Below are 12,282 nucleotides of genomic sequence, written 5' to 3'. Positions count from 1 at the left end.
AATCGTAATGGCAGATACACAGGTCTCTGTTACGCTATTTTCTGAACTTTTGTAACGTTTCAAAATGAAATGTTGAAAGGAAGAAAAAGCTGTGGTCATTGAGCGATCAGAAACGGCTAAATTATTTTAGCCTTCAGAAGTCATGTTCAAGAGTCTGTACTTCATTTATTCTTGAAACAGAGGAGTGAGAGCGTAAAACATATTCTCTATAAAGATCATTCCAGCTGCAACAGAACAGAAAGAATGAAGCCAGGGAGCTCAACTGGGAGGCTGATGTGGTAATACAGATGAGAGACACAGCGGCGCTGGTTGTAAAGATTTGAATGATAGAGTCTGAGTTTGCAAGGGAATTGGGGTTCAGTCCTCCAAACTGATGAATTTAATCCCAGTCAAATCAGGAAGCAACTGAGGCCTTTGTGACAGAAACCTACAAGGCTAATGATTTATAGAGCAAAGACAACATCCCAGATCAGAGCCTGGGACTGTGAAAACAAGAATATATGGATTTTTCTGTAAATCCTTAGAAGCAACACAAGCAATTATAAAACTGAAAGCTAATAAGCACTCAGCTCGACAACAGATGGTCACAGAAATACATTCACAACTTGCCAGAATTTTGAAGCCTTGTGCACCCTTTCCAAACATGCAGATGCTTTCATCTAAGGGGAGGAAAAAAATTCTATTTCTGCTTCTGACAGCAAACGCCAAGTCACATTGTGCCAGTAGAGAATGGCATCTCCCAACCTCAAACCCACCGAAAATTTCACAACCTTATTCTCATGTTGGAGAGATGGGTTGCCTTTGACCACTAATTCCACCAGCCCTGCCAAGGAAAACAAAGAGGAAATGACCATTTCTGAAGAATTCAGCTTTTTCATCTGCCCCCAAGAAAGGAGATTTCTGTCTATAGATTATTCATGAGCAACTCATGTGTTATTCTGTGAAGAAAAATCAAGCATATCACACAAATTTATGCCTAAATCCTGAAAAAAAAAAAATGGCCCGAGGCACAGAGTCTGACAATGTCTTCAACTACTCTGAGCTGTTTAACCTTCCACTGAGAAGAGATCAAAGAATTAATTGTCTTTATCATTACCTTTTGTAAGTTTTCAAGAGGTTAAGGTTTAAAATTAAGCATATTAAGTTCCCAGTCTAGCTAGTTTGGGTATAAATATATATTCCTGGATCTGACTTATGAATGTCTAGTTTGCTAGAGATAGGATTTCTAAATGGCATTTCCCCCCCAATCTGTTCACACAAGAAATACTCAGACATGTTCTTTTTAAAGGAAATACTTCCCACCCGCACACCTAATTCTTTTAGTGTCTAAATTATTATATATGCTGAGAGAGCTTGGCTTTAGAGGCAGAGTAGCCCACGAACTGCAGTCAATAGTCCTCCCATGGCAGAGAAGGTAAAATTTAACTTAGCTTTGCTACATTCCCAAGGTTTATGAACTGACATACTGTAGAGTTCAGGAAATAATCACCAAATGACTCAACTTCCTGATTCAGCATTCACCCAGAAAACATCCTTCTCATTTTCTTCAAACAATGTTCTTCAATCAAAATTTCAGCCAATGAAAACTCAGGCAATTAGCAGCATGATAAATACCACCTACCAGATCTCACTAGCTATTAACAAACGTTAATGAATTTTGCTAGTTATTTATATATCTCATCACTTTGATCACATTTATGAGGCTGAATATAATTTCTAAAGTTATAGGCAGATTTCCTCAAATCATTATCACCGAAACGATCCAGCAGCATATAAAAAGTCCACAGACATTTCTACACAATGCCTTAAGGTTGGAAAAAAAAAAAAAAAAGATGTGCTTAATATTCCTTGGGGAAATTCCAAGATTAATTTCAATAGTACATAAATAGCCAAAACACACGAAATTCCTACCATAATCTGCCCAAAGGATGGGTGTAACCTTTTCATAATACATATTCTGAGACTGATACTCACTGGGTTAATCGTTTCTTCAACAGAATGGTGAACAGTCCACCAGTCTGAAGTCCACTCCCAGGCGTTCCCTACTATATTGTATAAGCCATAACCATTGGGAGGAAAGGCGTCAACCTAAAAATTAAAAAAAGGGGGAAATGTTGTCAATCTACTCACCTTGTCTAGAAAGCCTCTTTAGTATAAAAATGCACAAAGACCTTGTACTTCAAAGTATGAATATGAATTTTCATTCCAACAGTGAAAATACAATCTGGCCAATATAAAAACAGAAGAAGATATTTTTCAGCTTTGAGTTCTCAAAGGGAGTTCAGAAACCTAAGAAGAGTTTATGTTACATGGTAAGAAAGTCAATGAAATAATTCTTAATAGAGAGACTAGTATTGATCACAAGTCAAATCTGTATCTCATTGAGAAGTGGCAGGTAAATTATCTGTAGACCTTCAGAAGTGTAAGAGAAACGGCATTATATCCAGTATCAGTCTTGTCATCACAGCTGAGCTCTGTTGGCCACAACATCTTTAGGCACGGAAAGACCTCAAGCCAATTCTGTCCTCTCCACCAGCCCCCTCCAACTCACCAGCTTATCTTTAAGCCTGAGTCATTATTATCAAAACACTGATTATTATAGAGAAACTGCAAATTCATTATCAAGTGCTATCTATAAAACAAAGAAAGTTTGCAGTCCCTGGGACCTGGAAGTATGTGGCAAGCTGCACAGGCTCTTCAGCCAGCAATTACATCACATTTCAAAGGTAGATCAGACAGTCTGCCACATAATTATGTCACAGACATGGTACCAAAGTGCAAAGCTTGTGTACAAAGGAAGGTGGGGAGGAGGACCAGAGAAAAACCTTTGACTGAATAGTAAATGCATACAGAACAAGTTTTGCTACTTTAGGGACTCAAAACTTTTTGCTAACATATTTTATGAGAAATGGTGATACATGAAGGAAACTTTTATTTTTAAGTGAAAAAAATATTATCATTGAGATTCTTTTTAAAAAATCTTTTTGTAAGTTCATGTTTTTTCTCAATTAATGAAGTAGAACTAAAAGGAATAAAATTAATTTTCTATTTGGCTTCAGAAGGTTTTAGATTTACACATAAATATGGAACCATCTGATATGTGGGCAATCCAGGGCACTTCAATAAAGTTATGACGCTACTCAGAAAAAAAATTAATCCAGATGATGAGGAAAGCTGAAAATTTTTACCATTCTGCTTCCAAACTCAGCATTCATTATGGAAACAGCAGTACCTATTCACTGCTTCATTCAGTAACTCCATGCATGTCGACTGAAGGCAGAAAGGGTTTGATGACATAGACGTGAAAGAGTTTTAATGAGGGAGAAAAAATGATGATGCCAAAAATTAAAAACATCCAATCTAGAAAAGCAGGGTGGGATTAGTAGGGTAGGAGAATGAAAGAAAATATGCAGAAACTCCCTAGAGGGAGAGATTTCGAGCTGAAGATGAACCCTCCTCCACAAAGGTAGAAGCATCTTATGGGACTCAAAGTCGGAGGTCAAAGGTCAGAGAGACAGTGAAGGAGAAGGGGTCAAAGGCATAAACTGTTCTTTCAAAAATTTGGAGATAATGAAGAAGAATAAGACAGAAAAATAGTTGGAAGGAAAAGAAGAAAATAATTTGTTTAAGCAAAAAGATGGGAAGGAGCAAGGGGCATGAGAGCAACTGAAAGATGGAATGAACGATAGTGGAGAAGTGGAGGGAGGAACCATTTCTCAGGCTTAGAGAGCAGACTAACGGAGGTCAGCCAGCCTAAGGTCTTCCTTACATGACAACACACAACAAACGCTGGGCAAGCAAGTTAGCCTATGTGGTGCTGTTAAACCCTAAGATGAGGAAACATCAATAACAGCATCTACTGAAAGGTTTGAGGGGTCTTCCTTCTGTAAATAACTGGATGTTTAAGTGAGGTAAAATCTGGAGGTCACCACTCCCAAAATTGCCACATGAGAGTATAAAAATTTTAACTGCTCTTTGTTCAGTTAATCACACCAACCAAAACTTCCTTCCAGAAAGCTCAGAAGAAATACTTCCGACATGTTTATTTTCAGGTGAATGAGCAGATATGCAAGAAAAGTAAAACTACTAATAACTTACAACAGAGGCCCAGTAAAACAGAAAACCAATTATTTAGGTTCACTGTGGTCAGAATAGTTCACTCAATTTAAAACCAGAGTGAAACTAATAAAACAGCAGGCGAGGGAGCTATTTCACTGTAGTCCATCCCATCACTGGAAGTTTGATTCCTGCTCTCAAGGGACCAAGGCCTGTGAACACAACAAGGAAGCTAAGGAGGACCTGAGATAAACAGTCCCACTTTAAAGGTACAAATCTTCTGTCAAGTCTCATTCCAAACAAAGGTGGAAGTGACCTCTCTACAACGTGTTGGTTTTTTTCCTCTTCAGGTTGTATTTCTCATGTCGGCTCCCGGTAAATGTTCTAATTTTGTCTTAGGAACTTCCATGGCAACTTCTTCAGGTGAGTTCTGTTGAATCTCCTCCAAGGCAGACATCTTCTGAACATCCCCAGTTAAATGTTCTAACTCTGCTGCTACTGCTACTGCTAAGTCACTTCAGTCGTGTCCGACTCTGTGCGACCCCATAGACGGAAGCCCACCAGGCTCCCCCATCCCTGGGATTCTCCAGGCAAGAACACTGGAGTGGGTTGCCATTTCCTTCTCCAAGGCATGAAAGTGAAAAGTGAAAGTGAAGTCGCTCAGTCGTGTCCAAATCTTAGCGACCCCATGGACTGCAGCCTACCAGGCTCCTCCATCCATGGGATTTTCCAGGCAAGAGTACTGGAGTGGGATGCCATTGCCTTCTCCACTCTTAATATCTGTAAAGTATCCTTATTTCATACGGAACTTGTTATTTTCTGAGAAGATGCACTGACTTGAGAATAAATGACTTTTCCTTGGAGGTTCACCTGTCTAAATAGTGATGTGAAATTCTGTAGCCATTAAGTGCTGTAAAATATTTGTAACTGTCCAGTACCGATTCTCATGGTCTTTTGACTGACAGGTGCTTATGTAATTTGCCTGGTCTATCAGAAGCCTATACTATATATGCTTCTACTATATGTGCTAAGTGTCCTGCTTCTACATCACGTGTCACCCTTCCTGGGGTCTCCTAAGCATCTTCATCAGGCTCCTTATTGTGTTCATCCTGCAGCGCAGGTTCTGCCAACAGTGGCCCATGAGACAATAGCTGGCCTTCTTACCCATGTACAATTTGAGAAAAAGCTGAGATCTCTTAGACCCCAAGGTCTCAAATAACTCATTTTATGGAATAAAACTATGTGCACCTGAGAGCACAAGCTATCCAGAAGGAAACCTGAAAAGAACCAACTTCACTTTGCTGTATAGTAGAAAATAAATTTTGCCTTTGTTGAAAAATACATCCAATTCCCACTGATTTGTGTTGGTGCTTTTATCATATACCTAACTCATACATATGAAATTTTAGAAGCACACACATGTGAGTTCCTATGCCTATTTAAAGGCAACATATTCTCATGTACCTTTTTTTTAACATTACTTCTGCACCCCTGCAAAAACAACTGTAATGCTTTAACTATATGGCTCAAAGTATGTTTGAAGTTCAGAAAAGTCAAGTGTCTTCTCATCCCTCATCTCTTCCAAAAATTGTCTTTTTCACTTTTTTATTATTTCAGTTGAAATTCCGGAATCACTTGGTCATGCTCCAAATAACATATGTGTGTTACATTTATAAATAAATTTTGGAAGAATTATTTTTGTGTGAACAAATATTAAAAACACAAATATTTTTTTAAATGACAACTGTTTGAAAGATTGTTGAAAGAATATTATCTTCTGTAACAACAAATCCAGTAAAGTGCTATTTTCCCACCACAAGACATCTTTGCTCAATGTGTCAAGAGAAAACAAAATGCTTTTATCATTGCTTCATTAGTGTGTGGTTCTGCTGACAAAAAAAAAAAAAAAAACAGAAAGGAATACTCATGGAGGGAAACATGCTACATGCGTTCCAGAAAACAGTTTGGTTATGTACGTGAAACTCTTACCAAGAAAGTTTTCTAGTCTTTGACTCATTAATTTCACTGCTAGGAATCTACCTTTTAAAAAACCACCGCACTATTAAGGATCTACTGTATTGCACAGGGAACTCTACTCAATACTCAGAATTGATCTGTATGGGAAAAGAATCTAAAAACAGAGCAGATATATGCATATGTGTAGCTGATTCACTTCGCTGGATAGCAGAAACTAACACAACATTGTAAATCAACTATACCTCAAAAAAAACTATTTTTAAATCATCAGAGATACAATTTAATATTTATGCACAAGATGTTGTTATTCAGCAAAAAAACAGATGTAACTTTGCAAAAATAAGGAGCAAATAAATTAGGGTTAATTTAAATGACAAGCTATCCAGCTGCTAAAAGACATGTATTTGTGAAGAACTGCTAATGCCAGACAAAATGTTCCTGATATTACACAGGGAAAGGAGAGTAGGATTTTAAATATAATACTATGACCCCAAAGCAACATGTAAAAAATATATAGGCACACAAACACAAGAAACATTTACATGGCACCTATGGTAGTTAAGAGCATGGGCTTTTGAAACAAACCAACCTGGTTCAAATCCCAGATGTGTGGCTTTCCAGCTGTGTAACCCTGGGCAAGTTAGTTAACCTCTCTCTGCCTCAGAATGCTCACCTGAAAAAATGGGGATAACTGTACCTACCTTACAGAGTGGAACATTAACTGAGATAATTCATGCAAATACCTCAGTATCATGCCTGGCACACTTCAAGTATTAACTCCTAGCAATTATTAGTACCATTAACACCAAAAATGAATGGGAAGAATTGCACCAAAATGCTAATAGGGGTTATCTATCTTAAGATTCCTCCAGGTTCTTTCAATTTTCTCCTTTGCAACTCTTCTGGTTTTTTTTCAAAGTTTCTATAGTATTATAGAATTGGAAAGAAAACAGTGTCACGAAAAAGAACGTCTAAGTATTAGTATTTGCCTCGTGCGGTAGTGGATGAAGGCAGAAAGGGTACAAGACGTAAAGCGGAGAGTGAGCAACACTCTCCCTCATGTCTAGCGGTTTCTAGTGGTTTCTCCGTGCGCAGTGGCTGCAGCCCTCTGAACCTTGCTACTCACAGGCGCGGTCCCTCGGAAGCCGTCCTCCCCGGTGTTGGTCACAGGAAACTCGCCTTGCCAGATGTTGGCATAATGTTGGCCTTTCGGCTGCAGTTTGTTGCCCCAGGGGAAAAGTCTGTCAGAAGAGACACAGGCATTAGCCTGTCAAACATGCACAGGCTTCTGGACACAAGTCAAGAAAAGGAAGGCAGTGAAAGGGAGAGAGCACACTGCTCACTTGTTCAAAGTGAGTTATTTTATTTTTTTTAATACATAAAGCTTTTAATCAGGAATTTTTTTTAACTTCCACACAACGAGATCATGTCAAGCTCACAACAACATCAGTCTCTCCCAAGGACTCAGGAGGCCTGATATAAATCACCTCACTAAAAGAGGGGCTTATAGGAGGCTGGGAGAGCAGCCATCATTCTGGACTTAAACGGAAGCATAAAGGGGCACCATCACACCGCACTTTTTAATAAAGCCTTCACTATTTTAAGGAGCCTTTTTAGTAGCTGAGGCCCAATCGTGAGTTTTCTGTCTCATGGCTCTGGAAACAGAGGAGACGCCTAAAATACGAAACCCCTAAAAGAGAAGGCAGCCTGCCAGAGGGGCTCGAAGGAGGACCACGTGGCACGGGCATGGGGCTGCGTGGCTGGCGCCCACCCCACCAGCCATGCGCCCGCCTCTGCCTGGGTGTTTCCTAAGGAACTTCACCAACGTGAGGAAAGCCCAGTAGGAAAGAACTGCCCTGGTGGTTGTGGTTTTTAATCAGCTGTCCAGAGTAAGTTCCAGTGGATTTAGAAAGAGGCTCCACATACTATTAAGCAAGGGGACACCCTTCAAGTACCTATTTTGCAGGCCTCCTCGACAGCTGTACTCCCACTCGGCCTCCGTGGGCAAACGCTTTCCCGCCCACGTGCAGTAGGCGACGGCGTCATTCCAGGAGACGTGGAGAACCGGGTGGTCCGGCCTGGGGAACAGAGAGTGCAGAGTGAGGAGGGCAGAACCAGAACTGGAAACAGGGACCGGCTCCAGCCAACCGCCCATCTTCGCCTTCACCTCAATCCCTGACTGGGAGGTGGGCCTGGTGTCCAGGTCAACACCCCCCACCCTGCCCCACTGCACTTGTATCAGCCTCCACCAGGGGTTTCTGACATCCCAGGCTCCCAAATAGGTTATGATCCCTCCTGGCACAAGACTCGAAACATTACTCCAGTTTGCTGGCAGGCCTGAACCCCCAGAGAATCTCACTTGGTGCAGAAGGGTATGGAGAAGCACCAGCCAGCTGCACCAACCATTGCTTTCTTCTGTGAGGAAAGAACGATTTTGCAGCTGCTGGACATGGTATGAGCAGAAGCTTCCAGCGCTCAGCTCCTTCAGGAGAGTTGCAAAGAACCACCTCACAGTCACCAACGACCAACCACAGCAGGAGCATAAAGGCACAGCCATGTGGGTTCACCCATAGCTCAATCCTATGGGTCATTTATACCCCAGAGCCCCAACCCCATCCCACCCCCGAGGGACTGGCTGGGACTTCCTGGACCTGCCTTGCAGTCTTGGCTTCTCCCTCTGCCCAATCCTGCTTCCTCCCCGTCCCTCCCACAGGTGTGGATCCTTAATAAATAGTCTGCACACCAAGCTCTGTCTCAGCATCTGTTTCCGAAGAATCCAATCTGTGATACTTGGCTTTAAACTCTTGTCTTTAAAATAAATAAATAAATAAATAAAAATAAACTCTTGTCTTTCTGCTGTAGATGAGTCTGCTCAATTTGCCTCACTCCAGCATATTTCCAAGTAAGCCTCTATTTTTTCTAACAGTATAGCGGGGCAGGGAAGATTAGGGGGAAGTTTGAGAATAAGGGGATAAACATATTTATTCAGCACCAATAACTTTAATTCCTGCTCACTCTTTCTCCAGTGGACTCTACATTCCTGGCCCATTTCTTAGAAAAAAAAAAATTTTTTTTTTGTGGCCCTGGTCTTTGTTGCCATGCAAGAACTCTTTTGCTTTCTCTAGTTGTGGTGGTGCATGGGCTTATCATTGTGGTAGCTTCTCTTGTTGTGAAGCATGGTCTCTAGGGTGCATGGGCTTCAGTAGATGTGGCATGAGACCCTAGTTGCTCTGTGGCATGTGGGATCCTAGTTCCGGGATCAGGGATCAAATCCACATCCCCTGCACTGGCAGGCAGATTCTTAACCATTGCACCACCAGGGAAGTCCCTCTTAAGCATCTTTGAATTCCCTATCATAATTACACCATGACTTTCACTTATTCTTTCCAAAGTGTCTATTGAGTACCTTTACATGCCAGTCACTGTTTTCAGCATTGATGTTTTAAGATATGCACTTTTTTCAAAAGGACTCAGTGGATAAAACACATTTCATTCTGGGTCTTCCTTCTGTCCTCAGCTTTTTCTTCTACTATGATAGTTCAGAAAGAAGTGAAAATCCCATGGAGGGAGGAGCCTGGTGGGCTGCAGTCCATGGGGTCGCACAGAGTTGGACACGACTTCACTTTCACTTTCACTTTTCACTTTCATGCATTGGAGAAGGAAATGGCAATCCACTCCAGTGTTCTTGCCTGGAGAATCCCAGGGACAGAGGAGCCTGGTGGGCTGCCATCTATGGGGTCGCACAGAGTTGGACACGACTAAAGCGACTTAGCAGCAGCAGCAGCAGCAGCAAGAGGTCATCAACCTGAGGTATCTGAGAATCCTACAACTTTCTACCACAAAGTCTATTTCTACCCCACGGCCTACCAACTCAAGAGTTTGAAAGAATGATATTGATCAAGGAGCTGTATCCCTAGAGCTGAACTTCATGTACTTCTGGCTCCCTCACTGAGGGCAGTAAGCAGGAAAACAGAGACTCGAGAATCCCATCTGAAAAACTGGGTTAGGAGAACAGTTTTCTTGGGCTGTTGAGACGCTGAGTCCTGACCCAAACCTTTCTCCACCTCCAGGGCTTAAAATGCTACTCTATTTTTGCTTGAGATAATTATTTCTTTGCCACCCTGGAGACTTGCTGACCGACTTGCAGCTCTGTGGTTTTTCAGTCAGATGGTGGCTTCAAAGTATGTCAGTCCAGGACTGCAGAGAACACGAGTCCTGGACCCAAGGCCTAGCTGTTACAGTGGCCAATTGGCAAGACACCACCACTTCTCTGTGAGGCAGTCTCCGTCCTCATAACAGCCTACTCATGAGGAAGAACAAACAATCTGTAAAGGTTACATGTCATGAGATTTGTAATAGGTCTGTCAAATGGGGAAAGAATGACAGGAGGGAACCCTCTAAAAGGCCAAATGAGGATGGCAAGAGGCCACTTATTATGAGCCTTCCAGAGACTTCCCTGGTGGTCCAGTGGTTAAGACTTCTCCTTCCAATACAGGAGGTGTGGGTTCAATCCCTGGTCAGGGAGCTAAGATCCACATGCCTGGCAGCCAAAAGACCACAACGTAAAACAGAAGCAATAGTGTGACAAATTCAATAAAGACTTTAAAAATGGTCCACATCAAAAAAAAAAAAAAATCTTTAACAGAGTGTTCCATGACCTAGGCACAATGTTTGGGTCTGTACATTGATTCTTTCTAGCCATCCTATTTCCCTTCCAACTGATTAGAGTTTGTCATACTCTTTTATAGACAATGGACATTGAGTTTCTCTTCAACATCATAGGAACTGATTGTGAAATGAAAATATCATCTAGGCTAAGACCCACCAGTCTCACCTGTGTAGGACAGTAGAGTCGGGCCCTTCTGGGTGTCTCCAGTTAGCACCTTTCACAGGTAACCACCACGGAGCAGCTGCAACCTCAGAGCAACACAGGATAAGCTGAGGTTAGCTCTAAAAAAACACTGACTCAATCCATGCAGAAAAAAAAAAAAAAAAAAAAATCTCACTTAAGGTCTTCAACTTCCATGGAATTACCAAATCATTTTTTTCAGAATATCAAAAATATTTATATGTAACTAAATCTTAAAAAAAAAAAAAAAAGCATTATCTCGTGAATTCCCTGGTGGTCCAGCAGTGAGGACTTGTTTCACTGCTGTGCTCCAGGTTCAATCCTCAGTTGGGGAACTAAGATCCAGCAAGCCACACATGCACCCAAAACAAACAAAAAGGCACAGTGTAATGTGGCAGGTTAGAGGGGCAGGGGCTTCGGGGGAGAATGCACACATGTATATGTAAGGTTGAGTCCCTTCGCTGTTCACTTTAAAATACTACAACATTGTTAATCGGCTATACCCCAATACAACATAAAAAGTTTTAAAAAGGTATTATCTCGCATCATAAAGCACCACAGTGATTAAATAAATATGTATATAAATGGTGTATCTTTCCAAGAATCTTGAAAAAACACAGTGCTAGCTAATCCTCTATAATCTCTAACAACTGGGTCAGCTGGTACCACTCTGATGTAAAAGATGAGGAAACAGCATTAATCTTACAACTTGGTGCCAGGCTGAAGGTCAACCAAGGTGGTGGGAGACCAAGCTGAAGCACCGAATACAGAGCTGCAGTGTGTTCACAGAAGACCCTGGTTAATATCCAGCCCAACATGAGCTGTGTGGCTCTGGGTAAATTCACTGCTTGTCTGGCCCCAAAGTCCTCATCTGTGAAATGAGAGCAGCCTCCCAGTCCCCCACCTCAGACTCAGAGCAGGGGGAATCTAAAAGGACTGGGAAGTGCTCAGCCCACATCCTGTTCCCAGGACCTTACCTCCTACTTTACAGCTCTGTCAACCCATATACCAATATCAAGTGGCCCTTGTTTTGGTCATTTTCATTCATTTGTGCTTTCTCTGTTGTGTCTGACTCTTTGCAATCCCATGGACTGTAGCCCGCCAGGCCCCTCTGTCCATGGAATTTTCCAGGCAAGAATACTGGTGTGGGTTGCTATTTCCTCCTCCCAACCCAGGGATCAAACCCACATCTCTTGCATCTCCTGCATGGGCAGGCAGATTCTTTACCATTGCACCACCTGGGATTGTTCAGAGATTGGTTAAAAACTTGATTTTGGAGTCAGTCAAAATGAGATTTGAATTATGACTCTGCCATGCAGAGGGTAACCCTTGGCAACCTCCCTACTGAACCTCCCTACATCTGTTTTCTCAACTGTAAGATGAAGACAGTAACAATGCCT

General features: G+C 41.7%; 1 protein-coding gene across 2 annotated transcripts in view; it reads right to left on the bottom strand.

Moving 5' to 3' along the window:
- Positions 1-12,282, bottom strand: part of SUMF1 (sulfatase modifying factor 1) — a 98,958-nt gene that overhangs the window by 49,663 nt on the left and 37,013 nt on the right. Inside the window, exons 4-7 of one of the 2 annotated variants that reach the window (XM_069561819.1) lie at positions 10,868-10,950; positions 7,989-8,111; positions 7,160-7,274; positions 1,975-2,088 (exon numbers count right to left, since the gene is read on the bottom strand). In XM_069561819.1, coding sequence (XP_069417920.1) covers positions 1,975-2,088; positions 7,160-7,274; positions 7,989-8,111; positions 10,868-10,950 — 435 coding nt within the window. The remainder of the gene's footprint in view (positions 1-1,974; positions 2,089-7,159; positions 7,275-7,988; positions 8,112-10,867; positions 10,951-12,282) is intronic. The other variant, XM_069561820.1, reaches the window with a different exon arrangement.

Source organism: Ovis canadensis, chromosome 19 (assembly GCF_042477335.2).
Source record: "Ovis canadensis isolate MfBH-ARS-UI-01 breed Bighorn chromosome 19, ARS-UI_OviCan_v2, whole genome shotgun sequence".
Lineage (NCBI taxonomy): Eukaryota > Metazoa > Chordata > Mammalia > Artiodactyla > Bovidae > Ovis > Ovis canadensis.
The sequence above is the reverse complement of the archived record's forward strand: the minus strand, read 5'-3'. Positions and strand labels throughout refer to the sequence as shown.